The 12812-nt window shown below is 44.6% G+C and overlaps 1 protein-coding gene across 1 annotated transcript; it reads left to right on the top strand.

Annotated features, from left to right (window-relative positions):
- The first annotated feature begins 210 nt into the window (after positions 1-210).
- GPR6 (G protein-coupled receptor 6) lies at positions 211-8457 on the top strand. Its single transcript, XM_082404866.1, has 2 exons — positions 211-770; positions 1393-8457. The coding sequence occupies exon 2, from the start codon at positions 1412-1414 to the stop codon at positions 2513-2515; it is 1104 nt and encodes a 367-aa protein (XP_082260992.1). The 5' UTR covers positions 211-770; positions 1393-1411; the 3' UTR covers positions 2516-8457.
- Positions 8458-12812: the final 4355 nt, after the last annotated feature.

Raw genomic sequence — 12812 nt, 5'->3', positions numbered from 1 at the left:
TTTCTCTGTTCCCCACAACTTGGCTTTTCTCCTCTGGCTCTACGCAGCTGACACACTGTACCAGAAACATCCTTAAAACATCCTTTAAAAATAACCTCATCCTCCCCCACCACACACACACCAGTTCATTCCTGTCCCCCAAACAGTACTTTTCCTTTAAGGTAGCAACTCTGCGTGCGATTGGGCCTCTCTGCCCCCAACCTCCCCCTTCTCCAGGCCTTTTTCTTCAACCTGGCCCCCTCAGTGACCTTTGACTCGGGGCCTTGCAGCCTGGCCAGTGCAACTCATCCCTCATCGCTCCCCTCCCATCTCACCCTCCTTGCCTCCCCTTAGTCTTCACTCTTTTTCTCCCTTGCCTCTTTCTTCCATCCCACTCCTGGAGGCTCCGGGCCGGCGGCGGCCCTCTGGTTTCTCCTCCCTCCTTGAACCCTCTGAGGCATCCTTTGGAGAGGGTATATGGTGAGGGAGCTTGCTGATGGGCGGGCGAGGAAAGCGAGTGCCTAGCTTGCACCTTGGAAACAGGAGTCTGACGTCACCACCGCCTGCCTGTCAATCTCCAGCGGGCGCGCTGCTCGTAACCACCTTTTCTTGTACTGACTGTGTCTCTATAACTCTCGGCGGCGCCGGCACAGCTACCAGCGCCCCGCACTCCTCTGCGCGCCGTCCCGGCCACCTCCTTCAGGCGTCGGCTCTGTCCGCGCGGGCAGCGCAGCCTGGCGCCCAGCCACAGCGCTCATGATCAGCGATTTCCTGAAGCCCTGACTCCCCAGGTGAGCAGCCCGGCTCTCTAAAGGAACTGTGAGGGTGTGCAGAGGGGAAGGGGTGAAGGATGGCCGGGGGATGGCTCCTTCCTGGAGCCAAGCATGACGCCACACACCCTCCACCTACACAGACATCCTAGCTTCTCTCCCCCGAAACCGCTTTCCCAGGGGTCTCTGGCCTCCGGGGTCCGCTGTGCTCCACGGTCGCAGAAACTTCGCTTTCAGCACCGCGGACAGCTACTCCGCCTCCCAGGTGAGGAGAGCGCCTGACCGAGCCGGTCAGAGCCAGGGCGGCACTCGCTGAGGCTGACACTACTAGCTTGGTGCGCAAGATGCGTGTGCAAACACAGGCATACTTACGTGATCTGTGTGTATGCGAGTGCGTGTTATTCGTGTGTATATCTGTGCAAAAACTCAGATGTCAGTACGGGCATCCCTTGTGCGTTGCACTCACACGCTCACTCACTCACTCAACAGGTATTCATTTATTTTTGGCTCTCAACCACTGCTTCCTCGCTCTGCTCTGGGGTCCCTGGGTGGGATGGGCAATATGAGTGGGGGAGCAGCGCCCGGCGAAGTACCCGGGCGGCGTAAACCGCACACCTGACGCTTGTTCTCCCTCTCCACGCAGGGTGTAGCGTCCCGCCGTGATGAACGCGAGCTCATCTTCGCTCAACGACTCCCGGGTGGTGGCAGTGGCGGCCGAGAGTGCGGCGGCAGCGGCCACCGCAGCAGGAGCGCGGGACACCGGTGAATGGGGGCCCCCGGCAGCCGCAGCCGCAGCCGCAGCGGCGCTGGGGGGCAGCGGCGCAGCTAATGCGTCGCTGGAGTTGTCTTCGCAGCTGCCAGCGGGGCCGCCGGGGCTGCTGCTGTCTTCAGTGAATCCATGGGACGTACTGCTCTGCGTGTCTGGGACGGTGATCGCAGGCGAAAATGCGCTGGTGGTGGCGCTCATCGCGTCCACACCTGCGCTGCGCACGCCCATGTTCGTGCTGGTAGGCAGCCTGGCCACCGCCGACCTGCTGGCGGGCTGCGGTCTCATTCTGCACTTCGTATTCCAGTACGTGTTGCCCTCGGAGACTGTGAGCCTGCTTACTGTGGGCTTCCTCGTGGCCTCCTTCGCTGCCTCCGTCAGCAGCCTGCTGGCCATTACGGTGGACCGCTACCTGTCCCTCTACAACGCGCTCACCTATTACTCGCGACGGACCCTGGTGGGCGTACACCTCCTTCTTGCTGCCACCTGGACGGTGTCCTTAGGCCTTGGGCTGCTGCCGGTGCTTGGCTGGAACTGCCTGGCAGAGCGCGCCGCCTGCAGCGTGGTGCGCCCGCTGACGCGCAGCCACGTGGCACTGCTCTCCGCCACCTTCTTTGCGGTCTTCGGCATCATGCTGCACCTGTACGTGCGCATCTGCCAGGTGGTCTGGCGTCACGCGCACCAGATCGCGCTGCAGCAGCACTGCCTGGCACCGCCCCACCTTGCCGCCACCAGAAAGGGTGTGGGTACGCTGGCCGTGGTGCTGGGCACTTTCGGTGCCAGCTGGCTGCCCTTTGCCATCTACTGCGTGGTAGGCAGCCATGAGGACCCAGCTGTCTACACCTACGCCACCCTGCTGCCCGCCACCTACAACTCTATGATCAATCCTATCATCTATGCCTTCCGCAACCAGGAGATCCAACGCGCCCTGTGGCTCCTGTTTTGTGGCTGTTTCCAGTCCAAAGTGCCCTTCCGCTCCAGGTCCCCCAGTGAGGTCTGAAGGCTCCCTCCATCCTGTAACCAACACCACGCCCCCAACAAGCCAGCCTTTGGTGAGCTTCTCCGTGCCTGCTGATGGACTCTGAGATCCCATAGTGTGACTCTGACTTTGGAAAGAGAGAATAAACATAAGCACAACAAACTCACAAGGACAAAGAGGCTTGTTGGCACTTTACATATACAGTGTATACATGTGTACATATATATACAAATATTTGTATCTTCTGGAGGTGTTCAGGATGTGGAATTTCCTGTTCTGTGAAAAAACTAACAAAAAGGTGGTTGTATACTCAAATTGTACATCACACTTGTCAAATGAAGACATTCCAATACTGCTTAATTATAGCACTTTATTTTTAGCTGCTGAACTGCCAAAACAGTGTTGCCATTTTCAAGGGCAGGGGAAGGGGGGTAAAAGTGTATTTTTGTTGTATGTGATAGAATATTTTGCTGCATATGCATCAGTAAATTACAACATATTTTGTACACAAATAAACACATTATAAAAATGTAATTTTTGGCATGTGACTGATGATAGAATTACTATTTAAGAGACGAATTATTAGTGTATTTACTTTAAAAGTTCATTATGTGTCATCTCCATCCTGTGAAAATCTTAATGTAAAAAATCGCACACATTTGCACATTGTTCATAAATTGTCACTAAAACACCTAATCCAGATTATTGGGGAGGTACAGGAACTGAGTAATATATTCACATAACAGTATTCACAGGACACTAAAGGGTTATTTGTGTATCAGTGCAAATTAATCTACTCCCTTGGTTACTGGGTTTGGAAGACAAGCTCCAGAGGATGTCTGAAACCATTCCTTTATCTTACCACATGTGCACTTGTGAATCCTGAAATCACAAATTTTAGATGTATTTTTTCCAGTTTGGAAAGGATTTTAAATGTTGAAAATTCATATTGACTGAGTAGACTGTTACTGGCCAGGTCTTGTAGCAAAATGCACAGCCTTATAAAATAAATAAATTCTTCAAAGACAGGATTCCAAGATATACTGTGTTCATGAGGTGAATTAAGATAAGCTCAGTAGTCCACTTTGAGGCATTCTTATCTTCAAAGCACAGGGCATTAAACTAATATCCTCAAGAACTATATATTCCCATTCCACCAATGGGTGGAATTGTTAAATTGTTCCCCTCCTTCCCTTCTTACAGGTCATGTGAGGATAAATAAGATAACATACATGGACATATTCTGAGCACCTGCGAAGACATATGCACACAAGCACAAGTAGTTACTGGTCTTAGGCCTTAGGAAAACATACACAAGCAAATTTTTTCATACAGTCCATAAATATTTATTGAATGCCTACTATCTGCTAGACACAGTCCCAGGGCTGGGAATACAGACGTGAACTAAATAGAAGAAAGGTCTCTGCTCATAGTGTTATCCTCTAGTAGGGGAGATGGCCTACAAGCAAATAAACAAATATATATGAAGAGATTTATTATAAAGAATTGGCTCATGCAACTGTGGAGGCTGAGAAGTCTCAAGGTGTACAGTCAGCAAGCTGGAAACCCAGGAATGCTGATGGTGTAGTTCCAATCTGAGTCTGAAGTCCTGAGAACCAGGAGAGCCCACAGGTTCAAGACCCAAGAAGAACTGATGTTTCAATTAGAAACAAAAGGCAGAAAAATACCAATGTTCCAGCTCAGACCAATCAGGCAGCAGGAGTTACTCAGCTCTTTTGTTCGTTTCTGGTCTTCAATTGATTGGATGAGTCTCCTCTACATTAGGGAAGGCAATCTGCTTCACTCAGCCTACTGAGTCAAATGTTAATCCCATCCAGAAACACCCTCAAAGACACACCCAGAATAAGGTTTAACCAAATGTCTGGGCACCCCGTGGTCCAGTCAAGTTGACACATAAAACTAACCATCACACCAAGAGAACACAGTAATCCAAAATAAAGGAGAAAAAGTGTTCCAGGCCGCATAGCACAGGGAGATCAGCTCGGTGCTTTGTGACCACCTAGAGGGGTGGGATAGGGAGGGTGGGAGGGAGGGAGATGCAAGAGGGAAGAGATATGGGAACATATGTATATGTATAACTGATTCACTTTGTTATAAAGCAGAAACTAACACACCATTGTAAAGCAATTATACTTCAATAAAGATGTTAAAAAAAAAAAAAGTGTTCCAGGAGGGAGTAGTCAACTGGGTCAAACATTGCTGAGAAAATAAGTAAAATGAGGATTAAAAACAATGACTCCAGATTTTGTAATGTGAATGTCATTGGTGAACTTGACAAGAAACTTCAGGAGAGTGGGGGCGGGGTGGGGGGAGGATTAACTGTAGAAGGTACAAGAGAAAATGCATGAGCAATCTAGTCCCCAACATCTTGCAAAAGAGCTGTGACCCTTTTAACAATATAAAACACACTAAGTTTTATAGACCTATAGTTTTATAGTGTCTGTAAATTTAGATCCAGTAGGATCAGCGTTATTGCTCATTCATCAAGTTAACATTTTCTAACAAAACAACCTTTACAGACTATTCAGCAACATCAGACACTCTTTCAGGCCCTATTAGTATCCAGGATGCTTTCAAGTGGACTGAAATAACAAAAGCTCTGGCTATAAACTTTTCCAGACATGTGGTGGGGAAAACAACATGATTTCAGAGATGGAACAAAGAAGTCAAATTATTATACATGTTATAATTACAGAGAAAAATTTCTTGCAATCAGCAAGTTAAGAAAGTTCAACACTAAGATAGTAAGACAGACTATGGATCTGACTTCAGTCCACTTGGTATTAATATTCAATATCTCCCCTAGTCCTAATCAGAACATTTGCGAGAGCCAAGAACAAGAGGATACTAAACAATCAAGCTGTTAATATCCCTGGCTTACGCAGTTGGCCAGGCTGTGTGATGTCAAGGGTCTGGATATTAACCTACCTGATGATGTAAGGATAAAAAACTGTCAGTATATCTTGAAACATTTCTATGAAGGAATGTCACATATTCACATATTCACTTGACCCATCAACTATTAATAATCTCTATTTTAAGACCCTATGCTAGCTGCTGGAAGCATATAGTCTTTGAGAAAAGCAAGATTCACTCAAACATCCAACCACTTACCCACTTTGCTATCTAACAGGCATCCTAAATTTAATACATTTAAAATAGAGCCACTAATCTTTACCTCAGTAAGTGCTCTTTCTCCCTTCTTTATCATCTAAATTAATGGCAATGACATCTTTCAAGTTGTGCAGACCAGAAACCTTGGAATCACACTTACACTTCCCTTTCTCTCATACCTCCCATCCAACGTGGATGCCTATTGCCTTTATTTTCAAAGTATACCCAGAATCTAGCCACTTCTCACATCTCCACCACTATCATCATCTCTTACTTGAATTACTGTGGTAGCCTTCTCTCTGGTCTCCTGGCTTCAGTTCTTGTGCCCTTCAGTCTATTGTCTGTAGAGTGGCTCATCCTACAAACAGCTGCTCTTTTGACTACCCTTCAGATCAACGCATGAGTCCACTAGCAGTACAGTCTGTCTCAAAAGAACAAACTTGGGGAAGAGTTATTTAGGCTCAAGAAATAGGCCTTGAGGAAGAATTTCTTTTTTCTTTTTTAACATATTTATTGGAGGATAATTGCTTTAAAAGGGTGTGTTAGTTTCTGCTGTATAACAAAGTGAATCAGCTATACATATACATATATCCCCATATCTCCTCCCTCTTGCGTCTCCCTCCCACCTTCCCTATCCCACCCCTCTAGGTGGACACAAAGCACCGAGCTGATCTCCCTGTGCTATGTGGCTGCTGAGGAAGAATTTCTTGAGTCTAGAAGTGAGGACATAGGCTCTTCATCCCCACAGCTGGAAGAGGAATAGAGCAGGGGCCTCTGCAGCCTGAGGCCCAGGGCAGGGCTTCACTTGGCCCAAGGTATTAGTTTCCTATTGCTGCTGTAACAAATGACCACAAACTTGGTAGCTTAAAACAATACATATTTATTCTCTTACAGTTATGAAGATCAGAAGTCTGCAATATATTTCATTGGGCTGAAATCAAAATTTAAGCAGGGCTGCACTTTCTTTGGAGGTTCTAGGGGGAGAATCCATTTCCTTAAAATTTTCAGCTTTTAAAGTTGCATTCTTTGGCCTGTGGCCCCTTCCTCCATCTTCAAAGCCATCAGTGTATTATCTAGCTTAAGTGGTTACACTGCCTCCTTCTGTAGTCAAATCTCCTTCTGCCTCCCTCTTATAAGGACATTTGTGATTACATTTAGGACTTGCCCAGATAATTCAGGATAACCTTCCCATCTCAAGATCCTTGATTTAATCACATCTGCAAAATCTCTTTTGCCATATAAGGTAACAGTCACAGCTCTGAGAGCAGTACTAATGAAAAGTACAATAATAAGGGCATACACAGAGTGTAAGGATCCCATAGGAAGGTCAGAGAAATTCTATGGAAATCCACTAGGAAGGCAATACTGAACTGAGTCAAGAAGAACAAAAGAAGTGTTCAAGGCAAAAGACATTGAAGGGGAGTGTACCAGACCAAGAGGACAATATGAAGCCTATAAGTGTGGCCCATTCAGAGCAATGCAGGCCATTCAGTATAGCTGGAGTGTGTAAGAACTAGAACCTAGAGAGGAAATAACGGGAGATAAGTCTGGAGAGGTAGGCAGGAACCAGATCACAAAGAGCAGTGCTGGGAATGGACTGCAGGTGGAAAAGACTGGAAGCCAAGAGACTATTTTGGAGCCCAGCTGCAGCAATCCAGGTGAGAGCTGATGTCAGCATCAACTAAGGGGTAGGAGAAGGGGATGGATTCAAGAGGTATCAAAGAAGAGAGTGTCTTTGACTAAGTGAGTGATTATGGGGATTAAGGAACAATTTAGGAGTCAAGGATGTTCAAATGGGTGGATAACACTGAGATGGGAACATAGCAGGAAAGGCAGATTTGAGAAAGAGGGTGGTGAATCAAGTTTTCTACATATTAAATGTCAGGATCTGTGGGAATATCCAAGTGAAGGCAGCCGGCCCTGTGGCTTTGGAGCTTGCAGGGTGGCGAGAATGGAGACATAATTTCAGTAGTCATTGGAAGTGAAGCCACGGGAGGGAATGAGAAAAGGCCAAAGTTACAGTCTGGACACAATAACATATGGGAGTACAGTGAAGGAAGCAAAAGAGAAAAGGAGACCAAGGAGGATCATCCAGGTGAGACCTTTGGAAAACCAAGAGGAAAAAAGTTTTAAGAAGGAAGTGATCAAGTGTGTAAAGCATGCCCAGAGGTCAAGTAAGAGAGGGTTTGGAATGTGCTAGATTTACGAACATGGTGGTCACTAGTGACTTAAGTGAGAGCAGCTTCAATGGAGAGTGAGAAAAAAGCTAGATTGCAGTAGATTGAGGAGGTAATGGGAATTTTCTAATTTTTTTCAATATATTTAACTTTAAATGAAAGGAGAGAAATAGCTTGAGAGAAATACTGGGTCACAAGATAGTCTTTGTTTTGTTTTGTTTTTTAAAGATGGGCAAGAATAGAATATGTTATTAGACTGAGGAGCAAGTACCTGGATTGTAATTGGAACGGCAGAAGATAGCAGAGAGAGTAAGATGCCTAACAGAGGGAGGCTTCACAGGAGAATGGGGTCCAGAACGTAATGTGATGGGGAGAGAGGGACTTAGACAGGAGGAGGTGGAGACACAGCTCCCCTGCTCTGACAGGAGACAAGGTGGGAATTATTGGTACTGATAGAGCTAAGTTTACAGGTGGTGGGAGGAAGTTCACAGAGTTCTTATCTGACACCCTCAATTTATCTGAAGGAGGAGTGCCGGTTAAGAGACTATTGCGAGAAGTATCAAGAACCTAAGTTGATGACTTGGGGGACAAAGCTGTGAATTTGGGATAGTGTAATCATTTAATCAAAATTAAAGGTCAGACCACACCAAGTACTGCAAGGATGTAGAGCAATTAGAATTCTCATATACTGATGTTGGGAATGTAAAATAGTACAAACACTTTGGAAAATAGTTTGGTGGTTTCTTAAGAAGGTAAACATACTCCTCCTACCATATGACCCAGCCATTCCACTCCTCCTACGTATTCATCCAAGAGAAATTAAAGCTTATGTCTATATAAAGACTTGCACATAAATGCTCACAGCAGCTTTACCTGTAATAGCCAAAAACTGAAAACAACTCAAATGCCCATCACAGGTAAATGAGTAAAAATAAACAAACTGTGGTACATCCATACAACAGAATGTTACTCGGAAATCAGAAAGAATGAACTATTGATACATGCAACAACATGGATAAATCTCCAAATAATTATGCTGGGTAAAAGAAGCCAGGCAGAAAAGAACACACATTGTAAGATTCCATTTATATAAAGACCTTGAAAATATATAGTGACAGAAAGCAGATCAATGGTTGGGATTGGGGGAGTAGGGATGGGAAAGAGAGAGAGGCAGCGATTGCAAAGGGGCACAAGGAAACATTTTGGGGTGATGGATAAGTTCATTATCTTAATTGTGATGAAGATTTCATGGGTGTATACTTGATATGTCAAAACTCATCAAGTTGTATACTTTAAATATGTACAGTTTATTATACATCAATTATACCTCAATAAAGTTGTAATAAATAAGTGTCAGAGAAAGAATCATAGTAAAATAGCATCTAATTAAATATAATGCCAGATGGAAATAAAATATAAAGTTCTAATATGGCATGATTCATGTGTCAGAATAAGTTACGCTGCAGTAACAAACAACCCCCCAAAATCACAGTGACTTAACACAGCAAAGATTTCTCACCTGTACAATGTTAACTGCACTGCCTGGGCAACTTCCCAAGACAACCGTTCTATATGCAGCAATGTAGCCATCCATCTTCTGGCTCTATCCCTACAACATGAGGCTATCTCTGTAATCACTGGGGAGAGGGAGAACTGGAGGGTCTCACACCAGCAATGCAATGCTTTGGCCCATAAATCACACTTCCACTCACAGGCCACTGGGCAGAGCTAGTCACATAGCCCACCTAACTACTAGGGCACGGGGAAAAGTAATAATCCTGAATGTTCAGAAAGAAAGGCGAATCAGAAATGGATGAATTCAAGAAGATTTTACCACTCATGGTTTCAAGAACAAATACACTGTCTCTGCCATCCCAAACTGAACATCAAGTTGCAGACAGAAGAGATTCACAAGATTCAAACCCAAATCTTCAATTATTTAAGACTAGACAGAAGTGTATCGTCCTTTAATAAAACTTTACATTGTGGGGCTGTTGGGTTCATTTGGAGGAACACAGTGTAAAAACGTCAAGACGTGAAGTGAGCATAAAGGAAATGCAGTTCCAGACTGGATCTGATTTTCTAACCTCAGTCAGACTTTGCCCCTGGTCACACAGGAGGGGAGAATTGTGAAGGTTTAGCACAAACCCTTCTCCACAAACAAACTAACAAGCCCAAGCCCATGTTTTGGATATGTTGTTGAGATTTTGTGGGAAAAATTGAGGGAAAGAGCGTGAATTGATGGTGATCAGAGAATCCAGAAATATCTGAATTCTACCACAAACTTACTGGGTCCCTTAGGGAAATAGTGAGGGACAACATCCTGTCAAAATTATTAGCTGTTGAAGGGAAGGAAGGAGGAAGGAAGTTAGCTGTGACTGTGAGCTGTGGCTTTGGCACACAGCCTAAAGGCAGAGCATCCTTAGAAGCTGGGCTGGGTTGTATAAACCGTCCTGTTCTCTTAAACCAAGAATGTATAAATGGCCTCAGTTCAAAGCTTGACTTGCTTTGCCCAATTTAAGCCCTTAATACACAAACCCAGGTCTCAAATCTTGCCATTAGTGGTTATAAAATAAAACAAAATCAACACCAAACTTCCAGACATGGGAAGAAGAGAATCAGAATGAGAGAGAGAGGGTGAGAGAGAGAGACCCAGTGCCCAGTTAGCCTGCAACTGGTTGCCTCAGAGGATAGCGAGAAGAAACCGGCCAGGCCTCCAGACAAGGAGCAGTGCTGTCCCTTCTACTCCAGCCAGAAGGAAGGGAGTATGCAGTTGGCCATTTACTAGATGGGCCAATTGGATCAGTGTTCCTGCCAATTAAGGGTAGAGAGAAAAGAAGATGGAGAGAGAGAGGAAAACAGCATCTTACATGATGCGGTCATCTGGCTTTTTAACTAGCTGTCAGACCATGGGAAAATTCTTATTTGTTCAGTGGGGAATCATAATAGTAATTACCTTCTAAGGTTGTTGTAAGGGTTAAATGAGTTAATATATAAAGTTCAGTAGTGCACATGGTAGCATCATGTATGCCTTAGCTGCTATTGTTATTACTGTTGGTGAAAGCAGACTTCATGAATACTGAATTTCACCTAGTCTAGATTTTACAGCCTTAAGTGCATTTTGCTTTTCAAGTTTCCCTCTACTGCACCCATAAAATATTTTTCATATGTTATCTGTTTTCAGTAATCTGCAAATCTCAAAAATGCCTTTTCAATATCTTTAGCTACTGCTTTGAAAATAATTTGAATACAACGTATGATATTCATATAACATTTGATACCTAGTTAAGACTTATCTCCAAAACAGCAATCCAAATCAGCATTATGCCCATTTTTTCCAATGAATGAAATTGAGATCTACATACTTGCTAAAAAATATTGATCTTTAATTTTCAAATAGAATCTTGATATTTAGGAATACCTGAGCAGAACAACATTGATGTTGATTATATTACCTCTGCTTCCCTGAAAGCAGACTTTTTTGTACATAAAACCAAAAAAAAAATTAACTGCACACACACATCCTCTCTGACTTTGTCTCTCTGTCTCTGTCTCTTTCATGTGCGCACACACACACACACACACACACACCATGTCTCTATTCTCTGTGACTTACCAGGGCTCACTCACTAGAAGGATATACTACACACCCAGTAGTTGTTTGTATTCCAGGATGTTCTGCAGAACTCCGTTATTTTCTAGAGCAATGCAGCTATAAGAAAGGAATCTGTCTGGATCAACTTCAGAGGTGTACAGGAGAGCCAACATTCCCAGAGTGGTGGCTGGATGAACACATTTGAATACATATATGTAGGTGGAAGGAAGTGGGGGAGAAGGACCTACACTCACTAAGAGAGTTCTCTGAGTACTGTACTTATCAGTCCAGGCATGTTCTGTTGAGGGAAAAGAGTTTATGGCCATTTGAGTATGCAAGTGAGAGCCATGTCCTGGAAGTCTTCCTGTGTGTGCTGGCTTAAGTCCTAGTGTAACCAAATTCAAGAATGATTATAGTGCCTGGTAGTGGAGTATTATTGTAATATTCAAGTGAATCTTGTATTAAAAGAATAATTTCCCCCTGATGTTTTTATTATTATTATTAATGGGAACACACAGTAAATAAACACGAGACAGCATTCTTTCCTTCACTGGAAGTGTGTTAAATTTGTGTTTTGCCAATATTTTACACAAAGATGCTTATGAAAACATTGGCAGAGGTAAAGACAGCTATACAATCATGTTTCATAACATACTGATAAGTCACATTTCCACCACCGTGAATGCACATCCACTTTACTACTGAAAGAGCTGACAGCTGATAATATTATCTTTTGTTGCCAAGACATTTAAACAGTGTGTGACAGGTGTCATTGGACAGGCTGGTACCATACCAACAGAACTTTCTATATCATGCAGTGTGCACGTGAAAACCAATCTGCCTGGGCTTTGCAGATTGCACTTAACTCCTGGAGCTTGTGGCTATCTGTGACTTCCTTCCTTTCCAGTTGTCAAGGGAGCCAACTGGGTCTGCTGGGGGTTTTGGCTGTAGCATCAGAGCCAGTCAGATCTGGAGGGACCTTAGAGACCATCTTGTCCACTCACTTGGGCTTCAGACTGTAATACTGTCTTTGGATTCAGTTCAGAGAAAATGGGTCACTTACCCAAGATTGCACAGCTCATAAAGGGGGAAGACAGGTTTCCTCTTTTCCTCCCTATCACATGAAGTGTTTGGCATTCTGTCAGCCCATATAGACTCACGTGTTCTCTCAACTACCTTTACAGTCCTTCTCTGCCTCTCCCTCTCTTCTCAGAGATGTCCCTTTCTTACATCCTAGCAAAGCAGCTGGGCCAGGACTCCACGCCAACTCTAGTGCCTGGACTGAGAGCTCTGAGTGTTGTTAGGATTGGTGACTCAGGCTGGACTTTTGGCAAGGAGGGTGCTGATGGAGGTATTTGCAAAGCCCGACACTATCTCTTCTGGACTTCAAACGCCAGGCTCAGAGTGGATG

This window comes from Balaenoptera borealis, assembly GCF_965194805.1.
Source record: "Balaenoptera borealis genome assembly, chromosome: 9".
NCBI lineage: Eukaryota > Metazoa > Chordata > Mammalia > Artiodactyla > Balaenopteridae > Balaenoptera > Balaenoptera borealis.
Note: the sequence above shows the minus strand (reverse complement) of the source record. Positions and strands in the feature narration are given on the sequence as shown.

Bases quoted from the DNA above. Each gene is read 5' to 3' on its own strand.
- GPR6 (XM_082404866.1), top strand. From the start codon at position 1,412: ATGAACGCGAGCTCATCTTCGCTCAACGACTCCCGGGTGGTGGCAGTG.